The sequence below is a fragment of the Jaculus jaculus genome, chromosome 2, assembly GCF_020740685.1.
Source record: "Jaculus jaculus isolate mJacJac1 chromosome 2, mJacJac1.mat.Y.cur, whole genome shotgun sequence".
Lineage (NCBI taxonomy): Eukaryota > Metazoa > Chordata > Mammalia > Rodentia > Dipodidae > Jaculus > Jaculus jaculus.
Window position 1 is genome coordinate 43,312,567 of NC_059103.1, and position 25,282 is coordinate 43,337,848.

The 25,282-nt window shown below is 42.6% G+C and overlaps 2 protein-coding genes across 9 annotated transcripts in view; one reads left to right on the top strand and one right to left on the bottom strand.

The window, feature by feature from the left end:
- Hdhd2 (haloacid dehalogenase like hydrolase domain containing 2) overlaps positions 1-18,088 on the top strand; it is a 45,533-nt gene extending 27,445 nt beyond the window's left edge. Inside the window, exons 5-8 of one of the 2 annotated variants that reach the window (XR_006635741.1) lie at positions 7,955-8,171; positions 12,940-13,003; positions 15,219-16,724; positions 17,272-18,088. Coding sequence is in view for 1 of the 2 variants with exons in the window: in XM_004656804.2 (XP_004656861.1) it covers positions 7,955-8,171; positions 12,940-13,003; positions 15,219-15,322 (385 nt within the window). In the remaining variant the exon portion in view is untranslated. Of the gene's footprint in view, positions 1-7,954; positions 8,172-12,939; positions 13,004-15,218 lie in introns of both variants that reach the window. The other variant, XM_004656804.2, reaches the window with a different exon arrangement.
- A 4,409-nt stretch (positions 18,089-22,497) lies between these two features.
- Katnal2 (katanin catalytic subunit A1 like 2) overlaps positions 22,498-25,282 on the bottom strand; it is a 174,837-nt gene continuing 172,052 nt past the window's right edge. For 5 of the 7 annotated variants that reach the window (XM_045144273.1, XM_045144272.1, XM_045144277.1 and 2 more), the window contains 3 exons: positions 24,752-24,914; positions 24,018-24,120; positions 22,498-22,803 (listed from right to left, as the gene is read on the bottom strand). In XM_045144273.1, the coding sequence (XP_045000208.1) occupies positions 22,664-22,803; positions 24,018-24,120; positions 24,752-24,914 (406 nt within the window). In that variant the 3' untranslated portion in view covers positions 22,498-22,663. The remainder of the gene's footprint in view (positions 22,804-24,017; positions 24,121-24,751; positions 24,915-25,282) is intronic. The other 2 variants (XM_045144274.1, XM_045144276.1) reach the window with 2 other exon arrangements.

Here is a 25,282-nt window from a genome sequence, read left to right on the forward strand (position 1 = left end):
TAAAAGTAAAAAGTTTTTTTTTTTTTTTTTTAAAGTGAGTGCTGTACAGATTTTGTACTTTTTGGTTTGGGGAGAAGATTCTTATGAATGGCTTCTGTTGAATGGGAGATTGCTTACTTAGGAGCATATCTTTTTTTTTTTTTTTTTTGGTTTTTCGAGGTAGGGTCTCACTCTGGCTCAGGCTGACCTGGAATTCACTATGTAGTCTCAGGGTGGCCTCGAACTCATGGTGATCCTCCTACCTCTGCCTCCTGAGTGCTGGGATTAAAGGTATGCACCACCACGCCCGGCTTGAGCATATCTTTTTTAAGAAAATAGATTTAAGTACTTTTATATATTTAACTTCTTAATAAAAGGAGTGAGAAAAAACCAACAATGATGTCCTCTGTTGTTACTGTATTTCTGTACTAACTCTTGATCTTTTCAAGAAGTGTCAAGTACCTGGACAGGAGGAATTTCAGAGCAGTGTGGTACTAGGACCAAATTGAACTATCTGTGAGCTTTTCCCCTTTTTGAAAGACCTACCTGTTATATAGTCTTTTTTTTTTTTTCTTCAAGATAAGGTCTCACCCTAGCTCAGGCTGACCTACCGTTCACTATGTAGTCTCAGGGTGGCCTCAAACTCATACAATCCTCCTACCTCTGCCTCCTGAGTGCTGGGATTAAAGGTGTGCACCACCATGTCCGGCTTATGTAGTCTTCTTAATTAAAGTATGAACCATAAAGGAGTCCGGGCTTTGGACATAACTTAAAAACATGATTTAAAATATCCTGTCAGTGTATGCAAGAACTGTATGCACAAATTAAAAAATTATATAATACAGAATTGAGTTGAGTATCAGCCAGTGCCATTATAATACCGTTTGTAATTTAGGGGTGCGTGTGTGTGTGTGTTTGCGTGTGTGTGTGTTCATGGAACTCTGGCTGCCCTAAATAAAGTTTCAGGGGAAGGCTGGAGAGAGGAGGACTCAGCAGTTAGAATGCTTGCCTACAAAGCCTAATGATACTGGTTCTTTACCCCAGTACCCACGTAGAACCAAATGCACAAAATGGTGCATGCATCTGGATTTCATTTGCTACAACTAGAGGCCTTGGCGTGCCCATTCTTTCTCTCTGACTCTGCCTCTTTCTGGCTTTATATGGGTCTGTCTCTCCTCTCTCTCCCTCTACTTGCAAGAGTGTGTGCGTGTGTGTGTGTGTGTGTGTGTGTGTGTGTGTGTGTGTGTGTATTTAAGTTTCAAGGCAGTAAGCCACAAAAGTATGTTTTGGGGCTGGAGAGATGGTTCAGCAGTTAAGGTGTTTGCCTGCAAAGCCTAAGGACCCAAGTTTGATTCCCTAGTACCCATGTAAGCCAGATGCACAAGGTGGCATATACGTCTGGAATTCATTTGCAGTATCTGGAGACCATAGCATGCCCATTCATATTCATTTTCTCTCCCTTTCTCTCTCTCTCTCTGGCTTTGCATTGGAAATTGAACCCAGACCATCCGGCTTTGTAAGCAAGCATCTTTAACCACAGAGCCATTTTTCCAGCCCCCATAAGCCTTAATATATGGTAGTATGTATATACCTTCAACTTTATTTTTCTTAGTTATTTATTCATTTAGGGTGTGGGAGGATGTAGTACATATGATATGTGTTATATACATGTGTAACCATGTGTCACATGTGGAGGCCAGAGGAGGATGTCAGGAGTCCTTCTCTCTTACTCTTCTTTCTTCCTTGATTCAGGGTCACTCACTGAACCTAGGCCTCACTGATTTTCAGGTAGACTGGCTAACCAGTGAACACTAGTGATCCTCCTATCTCCTCCCCTTCTCAGCACTGAAGTTACAGATGTACAGAGCCATGCAGCTGCCTGCTTGCTTGCTTGCTTGCTTGCTTGCTTGCTTGTTTGCTTGCTTGCTTGCTTTAAGAGAGAGAGAGAAAAAAAAAAGAGTCAGAGAGAGAGAGAGAGAGAGACAATGGGCGTGCCAGGGCCTTCAGCTGCTGCAAACGAGCTCCAGACATGTGTGCACCCTTGTGCACATGTGTAACGTTGTGCGCTTGCATCACTGTGCAGCTGGCTTATGTGTGACCTGGAGATTTGAACATGGTTCTTAGGCTTTGCAGGCAAGTGCCTTAACTGCTAAGCCATCTCTGCAACCCACCATGCAGCTTTTTACATGTGTGCTGGGGATCAAGTTAAGTCCTCATGCCTGTACAACAAGCAACCTTTGTTTACCTTAAATTTGTCTTGGCTATTCTTTGTCCTTTGCATTTTCACATAAAGTTTAGAATCAGTTTGTTAATTTCTATTTTAAAAGCTTGCTGGTCATTTACTTTACTGACACTTTAAGTCTGTGGATTTGAGTGGGATTTGTATCTGAACAATATGTCTTCCAATATATGAAAATGAATTGTATTCCTATTCTTTTAGGTGTTTTTCTTTTGAACATTATCTTGTCATTGTTTTATAGTATTTAGAATATGAGTTTTAGATATATTTTGTTATATTAATGCTTATATTTCATGTTGTCTGACGCTGTTGTAAATGGCACTTTCCTTTTCTTTTTTTGAGACTGACCAGTTTATTAGTCACATATGTGTTCACAGCCTTGCAGAGGGAGGAGGACATCACATATCATGCACATGGGAGTTGGACAGAACAGAATGAACAACCTGGGACTGTGGGAGGAGGTGGGCTTTGTAGCATTATGAGAGTGAGGCTTCCATCCATTCCTGTGTGGATGTGGTAGCTAGTTTGAATGTTTCTGCCAGCTGCTTCTCAGTGACAAATGGAATGAAGTGCCTTTGGTCCATTCTGACAAGGAGGGTTGTTCTCATATGAATTCTTTAATAAAGGAGCACAGTAGGGGCAGAACTTGAGGTTAGATGTTTTTTTGAAACTGTCCTGGATTCAGACAGCAAGACATTGCATACTATTAATTAATTAATTAATTTATTAATTTCCCTATACCTTCTAAAACTATAAAATATGTTATCCTTTTTTTTAAAAAAAAAAAAAAAGCTGTAACATCTCTTGATCATGGTGTCGCACACCTTTAATCCCAGCACTTGGGAGGCAGAGGTAGCAGGATCACCATGACTTCAAGACCAGCCTGGGACTACAGAGCAAGTTCCAAGTCATACTGGGCTAGAATGAGACCCTACCTCGAAAACAATAACAGCAAAAAAATCATAAATCTAATACAGTGTCAATGCTATATAAATAAAGTCCTAAGGAAATAATGACATGAAAATTTTATGTAGATGTTTTTATTTTATCCTTGTATTGCGTGTTGTTTGATGTTTTTACAAATGGCCTCATTTACATTTACAAATATTCTCTAACATGTTCCTAGTGTATATCCATTTCATGTGGAATATTGAACCTTTATCTTTCCAGTAATCAGTGAGAACCACTGTGTCTATGTGATATTGAAGGCATTATAAGGAGGGCTCAAGTAAGTTTAAACAGGGTTTCTCCTTTTTATCATGACTCGTTATTACTGTAATTTGAAAATTTTGGCAGTTTTTCAGCCTTGTTGGTATCAGTTTTACACATGTTAAATTTAATACTGTGACATTTATCTTATTTACTGGTTCTCAACTGGAGATAATTTTACCTGCTAGGAAACATTTGACAATGTCCAGTGACATTTTTTGGTTAACGTAACCAAGGGAGACAAGTGCCACTGGCTTCTGGTATAGAGGCCAACGTGGTACTGAACTTCCCATTATATATGCACAACTTTCCACAATAAGGCATTTTCTGGCCCAAAATAGTAGGGCGGGGATGCAAAGCCCACAAATAAGAAATGATTTTCTTTTGCCTGTTTTAAGTGCATACTGTCCATAGCACATTTATGAATAAAACTATTGCTATTATTGCCAGACATATACTCTGGGGAGGCCTGTATGCATCAAATCAGGAAGGTATTCTCCAGGTTATGTTTTAAATATTTTATTCTATTTATTTATTAGAGAGAATGGGTGTGTTAGGGCCTTTAGCCTCTGCAAATGAACTCCAGACACATGCGTCACCTTGTGCATCGGGCTTATGTGGATACTGGGGAATTGAACCTACGTCCTTAGGCTTGGCAGTCAAGTGCCTTAGCTGCTAACCCATCACTCCAGTCCCAAGGTTTTATTAAATAACCATTTTGTGAGAGGTACTAAGCCCTTTTTTTTTTTTTGCCAAAAATACAGTGATGAGTAAAACTGATGTGTATATTCTACTAAGACAGACAAGACCAAACAAAATTTATTAGAATTACAAATTGTGGCAAGTGGCATGATGGAAAAGGAAAAAAAAAATCTAAAGAGGATCACTGTGAGTTCAAGGCCAGCTTGGACAACATATGAGCGCCGGGTAGGTCAGCCAGGCATAGATACTCTGCCTCAAAACAAAAGAGAGAGAGAGAACTGGGTGTGGTGGTACATGCCTTTAATCCCAGCACATGGGAGGCAGAGGTAGGGGGATAGGAGGATCACTGTGAGCTCAAGGTCATCCTGAGACTACATAGTGAGTTCCAGGTCAGCCTGGGCTAAAGTGAGACCCTACTTCAAAAAAAGAAAGAAAAGAGAGCCAGGCATGGTAGTGCACACCTTTAATCCTAGCACTCCAGAGGCAGAGATAGGAGGATCACTGTGAGTTTGAGGCCACCTGAAACTACATAATGAATTTCAGGTTAGCCTGGACTAGAGTGAAACCCTACCTCAAAAAAATCAAAAAAGAAAAGAAAAGAAACATATAGGAAGGTTAGGAATGGCTTCTTTGATGTCCTAATATTGAAACAGCCCTATCAAACAGGTAAGAGAAAAGCTGTGTGAAAAATATGGGGCTGGGCTGGAGAGATGGCTTAGCAATTAAGGCACTTGACATAGGTTCGATTCCCCAGAACCCATGTAAGCCAGATGCACAAGGTGGCACATACATTTGGAGTTTATTTGCAGTGGCTGGATGTGTCCATTCTCTCTCTCTCAAATAAATAAAAATATGGAGCCTTTCAAGTAGAGGGAAGTACTGAAGCAGGAAGAATTTGAGGGTTCTTGTTGGAGGAATGTAGGAAATCAGAGTAGACTGGAGTGTCTGGAATACTGTCCACAGTAGAAAAGGTAACTTGAGATGACCTAGGACAGTAGGGGAAAATAAGGCAAGCTTGATGTGCTATGAGGATGGGACTAGGATTTAATACTATTTGCAGTGAGAACTTACTGAAGAGATTTTAAGCAGGGAAGATACATGTCCCTCCCTAGGTTTGCTTTGTTTTGGAAGTTGCTGGATTTGCTACTGGATAGTGACATGGAAATAGTGGTGTGTGGGGTGAGAAACCAAGGATACCTACTAGGTTTCTGGCTTGAGTAACTGGATGAGCTTATTAGGCTGGAAAAGAGCAGAAGAGGAAGACTTCAGGGAACCGGATGAGAGACTCTTGCTGTTGGACGTGTGGGAGGTATCTGACACTTAAGCAGCAGTCCGGTCTTCAGTGAAAAACATCTCTTGACGAGGAGGAATTACTCAGAAAGATTGCATAGTCCCTCTAAACGTGTGCAAGGTTGTTTTTCAAAGTTCCTGGTTCTGGCTGTCCCTGGTTGGTGTAAAAGATCAGCCAGTATCTCTGAAACTAGTCAGGTTGGACTTGATGTGCCGTAAGGTCCCGTGCAACAGTATTTTCTGGCTTTAAATTTAAATTAGCCCCTCAGCTTTTCTTGCTTTGCATGAGAATTTTCTATTGTGGCTCTGTTTTTATCTGGCTAGGGTTTTCTTGTTTTTATTTTTGTTTTTCCAGTTTTTTTCTTTGCCTCCCTGGCATTTATAACTAGAAATTTGGGTATCAGCTTCTTCTGTCTTCTTCCTTTGTTTCTTATGGCTCAGCAGGCTAACAGTTGGAAAATTTTTAGATTTCCTGCTATGGTATTTCAGGTAAGTATAATAATTCAAAGCATGGGAGTATCTATTTTTTATATATATTTTTTCCCCTTGAGACAGAGTCTTATTTTGTAGCCCAGCTTGACCTCAAGCTTGGGATCATTCTGCCTCCTGAGTTCATAGCATACAGTGTGCACTACCATGCCTGTTTTTTTTTGTTGTTGTTGTTGTTTTCAGTTTTCTCAAAAATATTTGACCACGCTAGGCATGATGGTACACACCTTAAATCCAAGCATTCAGGAGGCAGAGATAGGACTGCCATGAATTGGAGGCCACCCTCAGACTACATAGTGAATTCCAGGTCAGCATGGGCTAGAGTGATACAGAAAGATACGACAAAAAAAAGCTGCCATGAAAGACCCTTAAACTGTGCCCTAGAAGACATTTTCCTTCTTCCCATAAATAAACTTCAGCCCTTCCAAGATGCAGTGAAGCCTCTGCTGCAAGACAGCAGCAGAGCTGCTTCATGCCAGCCAGTGCACACTGAGAGGAATGTATAGAATCCCACAGATTCAGCCCTTCCTGAGAAGACATAAAGAACTGCCTGGGAATGCAGCATGCACATCGGTCAAGTCAATAAGTCTCTTCTCCAGCTAGTGTACAATAAAATATTAACAAAGCTAAATCAAATGAGTTTTTAGCTTAGCTATGTAAGTGGAAAGCAGTCTTGAGGTCTGTTGCATAAAGAATTCCAGTTCCGCGGTAGAAAAACAGATGGGATGAGGGGGAATAGATGTGTCACCCACTGCTATTTGATTGCTGTCGTCTGTGGTTTTTGAAGGCCAACAGAGGGGCTTTGCAGGATTCCTACTGCTGGATTTCAAATTCCTCTTTCAGAAATAAGTTTGCATTAATATTAGTAAATGTGAAAGATCTGTCCTGTGCTGTGAACAATTTGTAGTAACTAACAGCCCCTGTAATAGTCCAGTGTTGGTTTTACTTAATAAAATATTTAATCATGAATGTCTAAATTCTACATCTCCCACAGGAAGTTATCTCCATGCCCACTGACAAGAATAATTTAGCAGCTTCATAGCTGAGTGCTTAATTACTCATAATTGGGAGGGGTTAGATATGATGAATTCTTCCTCCATGGACATACTAAACATTTTAACTAAGGAGATGACTGAAAGTAAATTAAGCTGGTGAGGTCATTTATTACATTGGTTAAAAGCAGATTAAGAAAAATATCATGTCTTGGATTCCATTAAACAATAATCCAAGTGTGACTGCTTCAGTTAGACTAAAGGCTGCAGTGTAGGGATGGGTGGCAGATTTGTGGGTGGGCTTGGGACCTAAGGATTAAGTTCCTAGAGTTTTGTTACATTTTGCTTGAGTCAGTAAGGAGGATCCTGTGCAATATGTAGTTTGGTCATCATACTGCTGAGAAAAGTCTGCATACCTCTTGCTTGGTGTGGAAGAAGTTTGTCCTTTGTCATGATTTGACCTTAAACCTGGCTAGTGAGTACTTAAGGGCAATGGCCTGATACACAAAGCATAGAAAGCAGTCAGAATGTGCTATGAGGAGGTACAATGAAAAGAAGGAGCTCCATAAAATTCTCTGTTAAACTTCTGTAGTAAAAAAAAAAAAAAAACTGTTGAAGTAGATGAAAAGAAATCTAAGTGTTTCATATGTTACCGCAGCAACAACCGTGTGGCACCTGAGAGGCTTAGGAGCCTCCTGCTTCCCATGAGGGAAAGTTGAAACACCTCATCTCATTAAGTTAAGCTGCTTCCCCCAAGTGCTTTATTTAGTTTAGTTCTCTTAATTCTCTTCCCCTAATGATTTGGAAAAGTGTTTGAAACCACTAAAGGTAAAAGGTTGAAGCAATCCAAAATTTAATAATCTGTCACCTTTCTGTATGTAGTGTATCTGAGTGTAATTCCCAGTAGTTTTTGTGAATTCATTAAAAGACAGCAAATCATGAAAAGTTAATAAGAAACAGTTTGTTTCTGTGAGTGTGAATGAAACCACTTTGTAAGCCTGACATTTTTTTCCCAGTCAAAAAAAGACTACCTCCATTTTCTCCATCTCTGCAGGTTACTCCTAGAAGGGGCACCTCTGATAGCCATCCACAAAGCCAGGTATTACAAGAGGAAAGATGGCTTAGCACTGGGGCCAGGACCATTTGTCGCTGCTTTGGAGTATGCCACGGACACCAAAGCTATAGTCGTGGGAAAACCAGAGAAGACATTCTTTCTGGAAGCATTGAGGGACACTGGCTGTGCACCAGAGGAGGCCATCATGATAGGAGATGTAAGTAGTAGAATCGGTGAGATGCCCTGAGCTCACTTTTCATCCCAGGAACCTGCTTTAGGGAAGCAGACTTTCTGGTACTTGTGATAGAGATAGTAGTTTGTGGCTACTTACAGCAAGCTTTCTGTAGACATCCAGTGGTGTGCTTTTAAACAAACTGAAATTTTGGATTGTTTCTACATAATTGGACTTATATAATTTAAAAAAAAGAAAACCAGGCAGAGGTAGGAGGATCACCATGAGTTCAAGGCCATCCTGAGAATACAAAGTGAATTCCAGGTCACCCTGGTCGAGAGTGACCCTACTTAAAAAAAAAAAAAAAAAGTTCTGTGCCATCATGGTTTGGGGGGGTTGTTATTATGGTTCAGTTAAAAGACCCCGGATTATGGAGACTTTGAAAATTGGACTGAATGCATTTCATTTTATATCATGGATGGTTAACGATTTATTTCATTTTACATAATGGATGGAATGTGGTGGTTTCATTCAAGTGTTCCCCCATAAACTTATGTGTTCTGAATGTTAGGTTCCCAGCTGATGACAGTTGGGAATTAACACCTCCTGGAGGCAATGTATTGTTGGGGGCAGGCTTATGGGTATTATAACAAGTGTCCCCTTGCCAGTGTTTGGCAAACTCTCCTGTTGCTATTGTCCACCTGATGTTGGCCAGGGGGTAATGTCCACCCTCTGCTCATGCCATCATTCTCCCTGCCATTGTGGAGCTTCCCCTTGAATCTGTAAGCCAAAATAAACCTTTTTTCCCCCAAAAAAGTACTATTTATATTGTAGGTCAATTAAATGCATCATATGTCTTCCTAAAGAAAATCCCAGTAGAGATGGATATGGTGGCTCACACCTTTAATCCCGGAACTACAGAGATGGAGGTAGGAAGATCTCTGAGAGTTCAAAGCCAACCTGGGACTACTGAGAGTGAGATCCAGGTCAGCCTGAGCTAGGAAAGAAAAAAAAAAATTGGGGAGGGAGGAAAATCTCAATAGAAGTCTAAGTATTTCATGGAAAGCAACCTTTATTTAAAGAATTCCACCATGTACTGGAGGGATGGCTTAGCAGTTAAGGTGTTTGCCTGCAAAGCCAAAGGATCCAGGTTCAATTCCCCAGGACACATGTTAGCCAGATGCACAAAGAGGTGCATATGTCTGGAGTTCATTTGTAGTGGCTGGAGGTCCTGATGTACCCATATTCTTTCTCCCTCTCTCTCTCTCTTTCTCTCTCTCCCTTTCTCTGTCAAATAAATCAAAAATAAAGAATTCTACCATTGTTAATCATGTTGGGAGAACCCCATCAGTAGACTACAATAGCTAACATTAGCTCTTTCAGTAGTAGGGCTAAGACTGGAACAAGTAGAAAATCTGGCTGGCTATCTGTGGTGGGGAGCACCTTGTCATTTTGCCCTACTGGACTTGGCAGACATTGTTTCTTGTGTGTGCTGTGTCATGGAGAGTTGGAACCAATGTTTTATTTCAATGTTCAAATAGCAACATGCCAGGCTGGAAGCAAGCATTGAGATCCTGCAGTCCAGCTCTAGTTCTACAGAGTAGGAAACGGAAGCTTAGATAGGTGGCTCTCCTACCTACTCACACAGCTGATTGCTAGCACAGCTGGAGGTAGACCTTAGGCACCCAATGCCCTCCTGCTGCTTTTTTTTTTTAAATATTCTTTCCTTTTCCTTTTTTCTTTTCATTTATTTATTAGAGAGAAAGAGAAAGAGGCAGAGAGAGGGAGAGAGGAAGAGAGAGAATGGGCACACCAGGGCTTCCAGCCACTGCAAATGAGCTCCAGATGCACGCTGTACCTTGTGTATGTGGCTTACATAGGTCCTGGGGAATCAAGCCTGGGTCCTTTCCTTTGCAGGCAAGCACCTTAACTGCTAAATCATCTCTCCAGCACCCCCCTACTTTTTTTAACTCATGGAAATGTGCCAAAGTTCTGCTGCTAGGAGACAGAAATTGGCTAGGCAGTCAGGGTATCAGAACCCCAAAGTGAGTTTTTCCTTGACTAAAAGTGAGAAATATCACTACACTTATGGAAATCTGGATATCATACCCTCAAGGAAAGATCTCTAGATTAAGCTTACACCCTTCCTCGAGGACAAAAACTCTGATCCTTACCTAAGATCACTGGAAAAGCTGTAAGATCTGGTCTTTATCTGTAGTGACCTTCCAATGTGGTCTTCCTTATGTAGAACTCCCCACAAAAACCCAGATCTGAGTCATGAGGTGGGCTTCTCAAACCCCCTTTAACCTCCCTGGACAAGAGCTCCACCTTGCTTCATTCTCTTACATTCTAGGCTTAAGCTTCCATTCTCTTACTCCTCCTAAAGCTTTAGCCATAACAGAACCTTTCTGAACCTTGCTCTCTGGTCTGTGGACTTCATTTTTCAATTCATAGGACAAGGATCTAGGAACACCCCAAATTATCAGTGTATTGGCATACGAAGACTCTCAAAGTTGCTGTGTCACTGCTGTCATCCACTGTTTCTGAATCATCCATTTAAATGAACAGAATGTTCGCTGAACTTGATTTTGAAACTTGAACTTGAAAAGCCGTATTTTCTTTTTCTTTTTTTTGCCTTGCAATGTTCTTTTTTTTTAATTTTTTTAAATTTTTATTAGCATTTTCCATGATTATAAAAAAAATCTCATGGTAATTCCCTCCCTCCCCACCCCCCACACTTTCCCCTTTGAAATTCCATTCTCCATCATATTACCTCCCTATCACAAGCATTGTACTTACATATATACAATATCAACCTATTAAGTACCCTCCTCCCTTCCTTTCTCTTCCCTTTATGTCTCCTTTTTAATTTACTGGCCTCTGCTACTAAGTATTTTCATTCTCACGCAGAAGCCCAATCATCTGTAGTTAGGATCCACATATGAGAGAGAACATGTGGTGCTTGGAAAAAGCCGTATTTTCTGTCAGACCATTTGCTCTTGGGAATCTTTAGTGACTTTTCCAGACAAATGTGTATGACAGGGTCATTTTCTGGGGCCAGAAACTCCAGGAGATTCTGGGACTAGGAGGAGATAGGAGGAGGGAAAGCATATGACAGTTGAATCCAGCTGCATGTGGAGTGGTCTGTTATCCAGAAAACAGGCAGTTTTCCTTCTCTTCTTCCTTTATCCATTTATGCCCCACTTCCCATTTGCCTCCTCTCTCACCCATCCCAATCTCTTCAAGAAGACAAATTTGCCGGGCATGGTGGCACACGCCTTTAATCCCAGCACTCGGGAGGGAGAGGTAGGAGGATCACCGTGAGTGCAAGGCCACCCTGAGACTCCATAGTGAATTCCAGGTCAGCCTGGACTAGAGTGAGACCCTACCTCGAAAAACCAAAAAAAAAAAAAAAAAAAAAGAAAGAAAGAAAAGAAAAGAAAAATTTATCTGTAACAGAAAGGTCTTTAGTAGAACTTAAATGAAGATTTTAACATTTTGAAACTGTGTCCAAGAGCTATTGTTGAGTAATAATAATTGTTAAGGAGTAATTTGTCTTCAGGAATGATTTGAGCAAATCCTGCTTATAGACATAAGATGGCAAGATTGTCTTGTTTCTAGTAGACCTTGGATTTCTAGTTACCGCCCATTCATTGTCAAAATCAACCAAGAAGAGCTGGAGAGATGACTTAGTAGTTATAGCATTTGCCTGTAAAGCCTAAGGACCCAGGTTCAATTCCCCAGTACCCATGTAAACCAGATGCATGTGGTAGTACATGCATCTGGAGTTTGTTTGCAGTAGCTAGAGTCACTGGCACACCCATTCAGTCTCTCTCTTAGATAAATAAATAAATAAAATATTTTTAGCTGGACCTGGTGGCATACGCCTTTAATCCCAGCACTTGAGGCAGAGCTAGGAGGATCACCATTAGTTCAAGGCCACCATGAGACTACATAGTGAATGCCAGATCTGCCTGGGCTAAAGCGAGACCCTATCTCGAAAAACCAAAAGAGGAAAAAAAAAAAAATATATATATATATATATATATGTATATATTATATTTATATATATTTATAAAAAATATATATATTTATTATATTTATATATATGTTTAAGTCAAGCAAGCATACATTGGTTTGGGCTTAGTTTGTATTTTGTTTTTGAGTTTTGTTTCACTGTGCTGCCCAGACTTGCCTTGGTGAGTTGATCCTGTCTCAGTTTCCTGAGTATTGGAACATGACGTCACACCATGTTCTTCCAAGTAGGTTTGTCCTTGTCTTGAGTAAGGATTGGTCAGAAGAGGTCCCTCTTCAGACTGCTAAGTATGAAATGACCATGGAGAAGCAGTCTGCTTGGGTGCACTGCTTGACCTGATTCTATGTGCTAGGGGCATCGGGATGGGGATTAATGGTAATATTGGGTGTGGGCCACAGAACAATTACCTTCTGATAGCTCACTGACTATCTGTACCTGGATCATTCTCCTCACAAGCTACCAATGCGCAGGATGCATCTTCCTGTGACACCTGTTAAGGGAGGAGAGAGGTATGCAGCAAAGTGCGAAGACTCATCGTTGCTCTCTGCTCAGTCCTCAGCTCCTTGCTCTCGTGTCGACCTTTTGCCCTGGTGATGCCTCCCTTCCCAGCATGGTTCTCACAATATTTGCATATGGTGCCACCATTCTTATACTGCCCCTCTTTAAGGGGAAAAAAGCAGGAATTTTAGATAGCCAGTGCAGCCTCATGAGCCACTGGTAGGGTTTGTCAACAACGGAATGAAAGCTCAGGACCAAATGTTTTCTTTGTCTTTCCAGGATTGCAGGGATGATGTTGGTGGGGCTCAGAATACTGGCATGCTGGGCATCTTAGTCAAAACTGGTATGTATCTTTATATAGGCCTTCTTTTTTCTCTCTTTTGGTTTTTCGAGATAGGGTCTCACTTTAGCCCAGGCAGACCTGGAATTCACTATGTAGTCTCATGGTGGCCTTGAACTAATGGTGATCCTCCTAGCTCTGCCTCGAGTGCTAGGATTAAAGGCGTATGCCACCAGGTCCAGCTAAAAATACTTTATTTATTTATTTACTTAAGAGAGAGACTAATGGTGAGCCTCCTAGCTCTGCCTCCAAGTGCTGGGATTAAAGGCATGGTACACACACCTGTAGTCCCAGCATCCAGGAGGCCAAGGTAGCAGGGTCCCAAATTTGAAGCCAGCCTGGTTAAATGGGAAGTTCCAGGCCAACCAGGGCTACATAAAAAGACCCTGTGTCCCCTAAAACTCAACATGATAAAGTTCCCAAGTGCTAGCAGAACAGCCTTTGCAAAAATGCAGAGTTCTTTTTCACTATGGAGCAAAAATGAAGTGGGTTTAGGATTCCAAGGAACAGACAACAGGGGAGTACACATGCAGTGCAGAGCCAGATTGAGACTAGAGGTATTATACTACATGCCCAGAGATAACTTTAGGGGATCTCCTAGAAACGTTGTTCACCAGATCCAGATGGAACCAGGGGCATGGGTTGTGTGCTCTGTGAGCATGCTTCTGACTCTGTGTGGGCTGTGCAGTGACGGGGCTGAGTTCTTCAGGAACTACATACACAGCCGAGTGCTTTTATTTTCTGACCATTTTTTGTTTAAAAATATGCACAGAAACATTTTCTTGTCTTTTCATCTATTGTTTTAGTGATCAAAAATTTAGAAGGCTGGAGACATACCTCAGTGGTAGAACACTTGGCCTAGCATAACAAGGATTTGAACCATAAGGAAACAAAACTTTAGGAAATATGTCCACTAATTTAGGTTTATGCTGTATGGTCTCTTAAATATATTTAGTAAAAAGGAAAGACTTTCTTTCTCTCTCTGTTTTACTCTGTCTCTCTTTCTCCCTTACTCTTACTCTCTAAATAAGTATTAAAAAAAATCTTTGGGAAGATACAGCTAATGCAGCATTATGACTATACTAGACTGTTAATTATCTGTAATTCTGGCCTTAGCTTTTGCTGACTAGTTGTGTGAGACTGATCAAGAGAAGATCTGAGGGCTGAAGAGATGGCTCAGCAGTTAAGGTGCTTACCTGCAAAGCCGAAAGGACCAGGTTTCAATTCCCCTAGTAACCACTGGGGCCAATGGACAAGAGTACTAGGAGACAGAGCAGCATGGAAGGGCATTGTGTCCATAAAGCTGATGCGACAGGGTCCATGCTGCCTCATTGCCATTTGTAAAAGTTGTCTGTGGCCACTGTATGGAGTATCTCCTCTGGGCCAGGCCCAGGAACAGCAGGCTGCCTGGAATTCCAGAGTTGGTATAGTTAAACCATGGGCCTACCACTTTGACGCCTGGTATGCTATCTGACCTGCCTTCCTGGGCCCATGAGCCAGCGTCCATGCCTTTTCCTACCACCCCAGGTGCTCTCTTTAGCTCAGCTTCCAGGTCCCCAGCTTAGCAGCAGCATGTGCTCTTTCCAGGCTCCAGCTCACTGTGGAGCTGAAGAGACCTCCATGCTCTGGGGTCTGAGCTTCCATTTTAAAAAACACTGATTTGAATCATTAGTCTTGTTCTTGAGTGAAAAAAGAGCTGGAGAGATGGCTTGCTTACAAAACCTGGCAGTCTAGGTTCAATTTCTAGTACCCACATAAAACCAGATGCACAAAGCGGCATATGTGTCTGGAGTTTTTCTTGCCATTTATTTGGTTTGGTTTGGATTGGATTGGCAGTGGCAAGAGGTCCTGGCATGCCTGTGTACCCATTTTCTCTCTCTTCTGTCTTCCTTCTTCTCTCCCTCCACCCCCGCTTACAAGAATAAAATATATTTTTGTAAAAAGTGGTAGATAAAATGATTCTGTCAGCCATGATTTGAAGGAACCGGTGACACCAGTTCTTAGCACTGTCCATTGTGAAAGACCAGAGAACCTGGGAAAGTAGTGAATGTGATCTTTCTTGGACTTGCCTTCTTGCATCCTGAAGCCTTGCTTTGGGCAATGTGAAGCCCTGACTCACTGCTGATTGTAGGGGGCCCAGCTCAGGCACTCCCAGCATGATGAATTTAGCTAATGTCCCAGCTGTAGCCTTTGCTCACTGGCTTTACCTTCATTTCAGGAAAATACCGAAACGCTGATGAAGAAAAAATTAATCCACCTCCCTACCTAACCTGTGAGAGCTTCCCTCAGGCCGTGGACCACATTCTGCACCATATGCTGTGAGGCAACTTGAACCGCAGCTTCCATTGTGGGGAGTGGATCCCTTACCAATTCATACCATTCAGTGCTGGGAACCCTTGTATTGTGCAGTAATTAGAAAGAAAGGGATTGAATTGCAGCCAACACTAAGCCTTGCTAATTCCTTTTGTTTTATTTTGTAAAAGAAGATGGGACCCAAAGAAAGGGAGAACTGAGATTTTATGTCATTCCTTTTAAAATATTCATCAGGATCACAGGCTGAGAGGGAACATTCTCTACTATCTCCTCCCTGGAAACAAGAGAGGTATTGTCTGTGAAAAAAGTTGATTGGTGGTTTTTAAATTATACAGCGATGCATTCAGAGGTATATAAGGCTGTCATTTTGATAGAGTGTAACTGTGAAACTCAACAGAAGTGCCAAGTGGACTACAGGACAGAAGCAGCAAAAATGTAAGGTCCTTCAGCCAACTGATCAAGCGAAGACTTAACAGATGTTGAAAAGTGGATTCTTTCCTGTACTCCCAGCATAGATGACTTCCTTTTCTCTTCATTATCCAGAGATAACTAATTTAAATTTAGAATCTAAATTTAATTTAAAATAATATTTCCATTAATAACCTATTCATTGCAGATACCTATTATATACTGTGTAACAGTTGTTTTGGAAATTTTATGTAAAATTAAAACTATCACTATTTTACAGATGTTTTAATTAGACATTGTTATTAAGAGGAACAGTGCAGAAACTAAAATCAAGCCTTTAATGTCTTATAGACCATGCATTTTTGAAGTTAGTGTCCACCAGGGTCCTATTAACTATACATTTGCAAGATTTCATTATTTTTGCCTCTGACACTATGGGAGAAATCTTTTAGAAACTACGGGGACAGATTCAAGCCTTTATGGACTTGGTTACTACAGTTGTAAAATGAAATCTCTTTTTGTAGCATAGGTTATTCTTCTCATGTTAAACCGGCCCACATGAAGGAGACTAAGTAGATAATGATTTTCCTAGTGCATTTGCATACTGTGATAATCCTAGGCCTTGGCAATTGTTTTACAGGGCTCTTGGGCATTGAATTATTAGAATGTAATTGTGCATCACTGTAGTGTTCACCTTATTGAAGCACACACCGATGTTAATGAGCTTCGGGTTTTGATGCTCATTTAGAGATCAGCTCGGTCTTAGATGGGAGGGAACAAAGCTAAATAAATGGGAGCTTGGTGAGCACTTTGTTCTGGTTTTTGCAAATGTCCCAACTTAATACTTATACATTGCAGAGTATAAACAACAGATATGACATGACAGTCACTCCAGTCAGAAGGAATGGAATGGCTGAAGGTAGAGCTTCTGGTGCCTGGCTAGCTTAGGTCTAACCCTCTGACTGAGAAGAGTATGTCACCTCACCTCTTACCACACAATGCTGTGAGTATCAAGTGTGCGAACTGTATCTTAAGTACTTAGAAGAGAAAACCTGAAAAGGGCTGTCTCAGTGATGTCCTCCTGAGGATTAAAAGATACTTTACTACACTTAGAAATTTTATTTATTTATTTTGGCTTTTTGAGGTAGTCTCACAATAGCCCAGGCTGACCTGGAATGTACTCTCAGGAATTTTTAGATATTCTCAGCAAAGAGCTGCATGTAAGGAAAAGCCCAGTGGGCAGGAGAGAAGTCCTAACCGGTGCCTGTCTGAGGATGGGTTCACATCAGGAATTATCAACCGTCTTGATAGTGGCTATTCACAAACTGCTGTGCTAGTCCTGGTTATTATGGGAAATAAGCAGAGACGAAATGGGATTTGTTTACCTGAAGGACCTTTCTACTTGGTCATGAGACATTACCTGAGATCTCCAGGAAGACCTGACTTTCATGTCATGTTTCCTGTGACGTCTTCCCTGCCTGCAGGATGAAGTGGTAGTGGCCCTTGCTACACTGAATTTGTCTTTCCACCTCTCTTCTCCCACTGTGCAGGACTGATTCTCTTTTGTCTCGGCTGCAACACAGATACCCAGATGGTACCAGAACCAATACAGCAAACTAAGTACTCCTGGAATGTAAGGCATGTAATGGTAAAAGGCACAGGTATGGAGAGGGGAAGTGTTTCCATTTCAATGTTGCCTTACAGACACCTAAAGGGGAAGCCCATCAGACATTTGGAAATAATGGAGCTGATGCTCTGCAGACAGTTAAAACTGAAGCAGAGAAATGAGCATTATGAAGGATCAGGAAGCCAGCAGTTTGAAAGCATGGGTGACCCCAGAAAATGACCCAGTCATGAGAAACAGCCTCTCCATAGCACATGGAAATGGATTTAGCACACACTGGGACCTGCTAGCTGGCATGTCCACAGGGAGGTCCATGAGGAGAAGGAAAACTTGTCTTAGATCAGAATTGAATTAAACATTCCAGTAAATGGTGTCAGCTGCTGAATGTGCCTTGGCCTTGTGGAGGAAACGGAACTGAAGTATTCAAGGGGCTTCCTTTGCCTTGGTTATCTGTGGTTGTGGGGTTTGAATGAAAAGGACCTGCACAGACTCCTGTGTTTGAATACTTCATCCCTAATTGGTGTGCTGTTTGGAACGGTTGTGGAACTTTCAGCAGCTAGAGTGTTGCTGGAGGAGGTGTGTCACTGGAGGCACCGAATGAAGCAAAGGGCCATGCTTGGTGTTTTCTCTTTCCCTTTGTCTCTGCCCATTGATACTGGTTTTCTGTTCCTGCCACTCCTTCCCTACCATGATGGACTCTACCTTCTTGAACTGTAAGCTAAAATAAACTCTTCCAAGTGAAACTGTTTCTGGTTGGGTATTTCGTTTCAGCGACAAGAAAGTAACTGATACATGGTATTGATCTCAAAAAAAAAAAACAGTTAGGGCTGGAGAGATGGCTTAGTGGCTAAGGTGCTTGCCTACATAGCCTAAGGACCTAGGTTTGATTCCCCAAAACCCACATAAGCCAGATACACATGCATGGAGTTTGTTTGCAGTGGCTAGAGGCCCTGGTGTGCCTATTCTCTCCCTCCCTCCCTCTCTCTGTCTCTTTTACTTCCCTCCCTCCTTCCCTCTCAAATAAAAATAAAATATTAAACTTGTTCAAAAAATATATCTAAAACCAGGCGTGGTGGTGCACGCCCTTAATCCCAGCATTCGGGAGGCAGAGAAAGAAGGATCGCTGTGAGCTCAAGGCCACCATGAGACTCCTTAGTGAATTCCAGGTCAACCTGGAGACCCTACCTCAAAAATCCAAAAAAAAAAAAATTTATATATTTATATATAGCCACACTAAGGGCTAGTTCATCAGGTTGTAGATGTCTCCTAAGGGATGAAGTCATGTTCAGTTAAGTGCTTGGGAAGGCATAATTGCTGGAGCTCAGGTAGTCGTTGGATATGCCATTTTAAAGCAGCAGTGATAAAAGAAAATTACCTCAAATTGTGGAGCTTATGTTAGGGGAAGATAAACAAGCAACCAAACACACACAACTACCTAATTTAGTGAAAGATCCTGGTCAGTGATGAAGAATAAGCCAGTAAAAGTAAGGATGGGATTAATGGAGGTATGGTGGATGCCTCAAACAGGCTTCTTCATCACTTAAATGGCATGGGGGAAAGTTGTGTGTTTTCTACAAACAGGTGATAAGCCTTAATTACCAACATTTAAAAATCAGGAGGTTTAGGGCTGGGGAGATTGCTCAGTGGTTAAGGCGCTTGCCTGCAAAGCCCAAGGACCCAAGTTTGACTCCCAGGATCCCACATAAGCCAGACACACAAGGCATCGAATGTGCACAAGATGGTGCACGTGTCTGGAGTTCAAGTGCAGTGACTGGAGGCCCTGGCATGCCAATTCATTCTCTCTTCTCTGTCTTGCAAGCTGTCTCTCAAAAATAAATCAGGAAGTTCAGATGCAAGTCAGTTGCTGGGTTTTCTAGGAAGATTGTAAGATCTGGCAATGTTAGGCTTAGTTAGTTAGTTAGTTAGTTAGTTAGTTAGTTAGTTAGTTAGCTAGTTAGCTGGCTGGCTAGCTAGCTAGCTAGTTAGTTGAGTACGACAGACAGAGAGAATGAGTGCATCAGGGCCTCTAGCCACTGCAAATGAACTCCAGATGCATGTGCCACCTTGTGCATCTGGGTTACATGGAAACTGGGGAATCGAGCCTCAAACCAGGGTTCTTAGGCTTCACAAGCAAGTGCTTAACCACGAAGTCATCTCTCCAGCCCCAATGTTAGGTTTAAACTTCCATGTTTTCCTAGGGCTGAGTCACTGCTGTGCCCTCAAACTCCCAGTTCACCACATCCCCACCCAGCTTGCTTCATTCAGGTGGCATCGAGTTCCTTATTTCTGAAGGCATTTGAGCTGTGACCTCTGCTTAGTAAAGAAAAAAAGTGAGCTGGACATGGCGGTGTGTGCCTTTACTCTTAACAGTAGGTGGAGTGGGAGGATTACTGGGAGTCTGAGGACAGCCTGGAACTATAGAGTGAGTTCCAGGTCAGCCTGGGCTAGATGAAGATTCAAACCTCAAAAATAAAAACTAAGGGCTGGAGAGATGGCTTAGCAATTAAGCGCTTGCCTGTGAAGCCTGAGGACCCCGGTTTGAGGCTCGATTCCCCAGGACCCACAAGGGGCACACGCATCTGGAGTTTGCAGTGGCTGGAGGCCCTGGTGCGCCCATTCTCTCTCTCTCTATTTGCCTCTCTCCCTCTCTCTCTCTCTCTCTGTCACTCTCAAATAAATAAATAAAAATGAACAAAAAAGTAAAAAAATTAAAAAAATAAAAACTAAAAGTAAAAGGTTGGGTTAAGTTATATTTCTACCAATCCTAACAAGTCAACTCATATAAATTTAAATATAATTTACTTTTTAAAAGTAAACATAGGGGGCTGGAGAGATGGCTTAGCAGTTAAGCGCTTGCCTGTGAAGCCTGAGGACCCCGGTTCGAGGCTCGATTCCCCAGGACCCACATTAGCCACATGCACAAGGGGGTGCACACGTCTGGAGTTCGTTTGCAGTGGCTGGAAGCCCTGGCGTGCCTAGTCTCTCTCTCTCTCTGCCTCTTTCTCTGTCTGTAGCTCTCAAATAAATAAAATAAACAAAAAATAAAAATTAAAAAAAAAAAGTAAACATAGGGCTGGGGAGACTAGCTCAGTGATTAAAGCACTTGCCCACAAAGCTTAATGACCCAGGTGCCATTCCCTAATTCCCACGTAAAGCCAGATGCACAAAGAGGTGCATGCATCTGAAGTTCATTTGCAGTGGCTGGAGGCCCTGGTGCACCTATTTTCTCTCTCTGGATCTTACTCTCTCTCTGCTTGCAAATAAATAAATTTTCAAAAGTAGCCAGACATGGTGTCACATACCTTTAATCCCAGCACTGAAGATGCAGAGGTAAGAGGATCTCCATGAGTTTGAGACCACCCTCAGACTACATAGTGAATTCCAGGTCAGCCTAGGCTAAAGTGAGACTCTACCTCAAAAAACCAAAAATAAAAAGTAAACATAAAGACTATACTATACTCACATGTTAGCTGGTCTCCTTTTCTCAAAGCACAACCAAAATAAGGAAGGGGGTCTGGAGAGGTGGCTTAGCAGTTAAGGAGTTTGCCTGCAAAGCCACAGGACCCAGGTTCAATTCCACAGACCCATGTAAGCCAGATGCACAGGTGTTGCATGCATCTGGAGTTCATTTACAGAGGCTGAGGGCCCTGGAATGCCTATTCTCTATCTCCCTCTTTGTCTCTGAAATAAATTAAAAAAAAATAAGAAAAAGAAAAAAGTTATAAAACCTTCAGGATCAACTAATAAGAATGTGGACAGGATGTAATGATTTGGAAGATGAAAAGTAGACGGCGTGTTGGTAACTCAAACCAGCACAAGGAGAAGACATTCAAACTTCACCCTGTAGAGGAACCGCAGAGGCTCAGACCTCAGAGGCAGCAGGTAGAGAGGAATGAGATGTGAGGCAGGGCTGAAGGGAGGAAATGGTTGGCAGCTGAATAACAGACTATCTTGGAGTCCAGCAAACCTGTTCAACCAGATGGCCACCTAACTGAGGCAGGAGAGTGGAGGTTTTCCTTTATTCTCTGGGGAAAAGGAACCATGGAAGTTAAATCCTTGGGGACAATGAGCATAGTGGTTAGCTGGCTGAAATGTGGGACTGAAAACAGGGTTAGGTAGACATCTCCTCTTACGATGGTCCCCTCCCCCTTAGAGTTCTAGGATCAGAGAGCAGGGAGAGATCTGACAGTTATTTGATGTGTTTGGCCATTTAGAAGAGAATACTAGGGCTGAAGAGATGGCGATTGCCTACAAAGCCAAAGGACTCAGGTTCGATTCCCCAGGACCCATGTTAGCCAGATGTACAAGGGGACACACATGTCTGGAGTTTGTTGGCAGTTGCTGGAGGCCCTGGGGCACCCATTTCCCCCCTCCCTCTTTCTCTATCAAATAAATAAATAAAAGTAAAATATGATTTTTAAAGAGTAAAATGAAAAGGATACTGGTGGGTATCTGGCAGATTTGAGAATATGTTGCAAAAAAAACAAAATACGGATACTTTAAAAGTCTTTTTCTCGTGACCCCACAGTGAATACCATAACCCCACTGAGCGAGGCCCCTCAGGGTAATGTGAGCAAAAGTGAGAGGATGAAAGACTATAACCTGTTATAATACATATAAAATTCAATTAAAAAATTTTTTTGAACCTGGTATGGCGACATATACCATTAATCCCAGAACTCAGGAGGTTGAGGTAGGAGTTATCTCTGAGTTCAAGGCCAGACTGGGGACTAGAGTGAGACCCTACCTCAGAAAACAAACAAACAAAATTCACAATGAAAATATCAGTTCACAAATGCAGAATACCACAGGAAACTGCTCATCAAAATTCTATAGAGTCTTGGGCTGGAGAGATGGCTTAGCGGTTAAGCACTTGGCTGTGAAGCCTAAGGACCCCGGTTCGAGGCTCAATTCCCCAGGAACCACATTAGCCAGATGCACAAGGGGGTGCACACGTCTGGAGTTGTTTGCAGTGGCTAGAAGCCCTGCCGTGCCCATTCTCTCTCTCGCTCTCTCTCTGCCTCTCTCTCTCTGTCGCTCTCAAATAAATAAATAAAACAAAAAAAAAATTTTTTTAATTCTATAGTCTGATTGTAAGAAAAATCTTCGTTGCTGAACATCATAGCACATATACAAGTAACTGAAATTTTCTAAGTTTTGCTAACATTTAATGATATACATTTGATATAAGGATTTCTTGTTTCCAAATTAATATAGTTGTCCAAATAAGCCTGGTGTCCAAGAATAGCTTTATCTTTTCTGTTCCGGTCTCAAAGTTCTCACTTTTGCTAATTAGCCCTAGGAGGTTAAGTGTGATTTTAAACAGACTCGAACTCCTTTTGCCAGGCTGAGTATCTCTGAGTCAGGTTCTTCACCGAAGGCTTGGTGTGAGCCAGCACGTCCAAAAAGTCAGCCGTGGTCACTGTGTCCAGCTGGATCCCAGGCAAATGGCTGCTGTCTAGATAGAAAGGCAACAGTCATGGCATGATCCAGCAGCGGGATCAATGCTCCTGAAAGGCTACGCGGCCTTCTCTCAGGACAGTACATGACCCAGCATCCTTAATGGTGAATGCAGTGCAAAGGCAAGACTGGGGCTGTAGAAGGAATTCTTTAATGCACAGCTGAGCCCTTGAAGCCCAGACACCCCCGCCCCCAAAATGACTTCAATATATTGTTATCAGAGTATTATTTAATATTTATATAGTGCCTCAAATGGATCCATTCCATGCCCACATCACTGCGTGCCAGAGAAATAAAAGCCCAAGCTCTGAGGGTTTTATCTTTGGTGTGCAATGTGAATTGTGCACAGAGGAAGAAGGGGGGGCCTTGGGGGATGGTCTCACCCAACCGCCACTGCGAAGTGCACCTGAAACCAGGACCCAGGCTCCATCTGCTGGTGAGAGGTGGATTTTTTTTTTTCCTATATCAAGGATTTAAACCTGGCATTGCTTACATTTGGTCAAGTGCTCCACCACTGGGCTACATCCACAGCCCTTTTATTATTATTATTATTATTATTATTATTATTATTATTATTATTATTACTATTCTTTGGTTTTTCGAGGTAGGGTCTCACTCTAGCCCAGGCTGACCTGGAATTCACTATGTAGTCTCAGGGTGGCCTCGACAAACTCACAGCAATCCTCTGCCTCCCAAGTGCTGGGATTAAAGGCATATGCCACCACGCCTGGCTCCTTTTATTATTTTTTGAGACAGGGTCTCACTAACTTGCCCAGGCTGACCTTGAGCTCATTGTGTAGCTCAAACAGACCTTGAACTTGCAATCAATCCTCCTGCCTCAGCCTCTTGAGTAGCTAGGCATACACCACCACCACACCTGGCTGAAACTTGGATTTTTTTTTTTTTTTTAGGTAAGTCCAACAGACTAGCCTTTTCTTTATGAGGGAGAGAGCAAGAGAAAGCTAGAGAATTGGTGTGCCAGGGCCTCCAGCCCCTGTAATCAAACTCCAGATGCATGTGTCACTTTGTGCACATGTATGACCTTGTGTAAGCATCACCTTGTGCATCTGTCTGCTTACATGGAATCTGAGGTGTCAAACATGGGTCCTTAGGCAGGCACCTTAACCATTAAGCTATCTCTGTAGTCCAAAAGCTGGACTTTTTCAACACAGGTTTCTCTCCCAAGGCACCATCACTGTGACCCGACCATACCTGACTGGTGATTTTCAAGAACACTGAAGATCTTCCTCACAGGCCGCATGGCTGCCTCCCTGCAGACTAATTTAATGTCTGAGCCTGAGTAGCCTTCTGTCTCCTGAAACAGCCGCAAACCCAGTTATCAGTCAGAGGGCAGAAGGATGTTGGCCACTGGATTCTTACAGGCAGGACCCACTATCAGAACATTGGCTTAGAGTCTGTCACCCCCACACACTGTACCAAGACTCTCAAATAAGGAATGCTGGAGGGAGAGATGCCAAGCCTACCTAACCGAGACAGCTGGGCCATGGCTTCCTCATACTATCTAATGATGTGAGGACTGGACCACCCTAACTAGACTCATGGGGTCCTTGTATAAGTCCAAGGTGATCAGATAGGGCAGACACCTTTGCTCTTGTAAATAAGCTCACTCTGCTCCTCACAGACCTCATGGAACGTGGATTTAAGGGCCTCCCCAAAGCATGTGATTCATTTACCACACGTCAGAACTTGATACTGGTGACAATGAAGTCAGTGACATCCCTGACGTCCCACAACTAAGAAGCTGTAGCCACGATTTGAGCACAGGGTGTCTGCGTGCAGCGCTCACCTTATTCCCCACAGCTCCTGTCACTTCGGCTTCAGCGCTCCCCAGTGCTAGGAGCTTCCCTCAGGAAGAAGATCCCCACTGCACCCCCGGCAGCGCGGACCTTTTCCAAGCATGTTGACCTCCCTGCAGGGCTTCCCACCTTGCTCAGCACGTCGTACTCCAGCTCTGTGCGCAGCTCCACGGCCTGGCTCTGGCTCACGGGGGGCAGCCAGTGGTGGATCATGGCCTGCCTGGCCCCTTGGCTAGGGAGATCAACCAGAATCCGCTTCTCCAGGCGCCGTAGCATGGCGTAGTCCAGCTCCCTGGAACCATAGCCACACAGGAAGTGGGTGGGCAGCAAACACACTGCTTAAGCAATAACCATATTTTAAGTACAACTTAGCATTGCAGGAAGCAGTTCTGTGTTTGAACTGTCAGTGTACATCTAGGTCTGAGTTGATAGGGTAATAACTTCATGCTGAGGGCCTGGCGTGGTGGCACATACCTTTAATCTCAGCACTTGGGAGGCAGAGGTAGGAGGATCACCATGAGTTCAAGGCCACCCTGAGATAATGTAGTGAATTCCAGGTCAGCCTGGGCTAGAACGAGACACTACCTCGAAAAAAAAAAAGGTGATACAGAGGCTGGAGAGATGGCTCAAGAGTGAAGTTGCTTGCTTGCAAAGCCTATG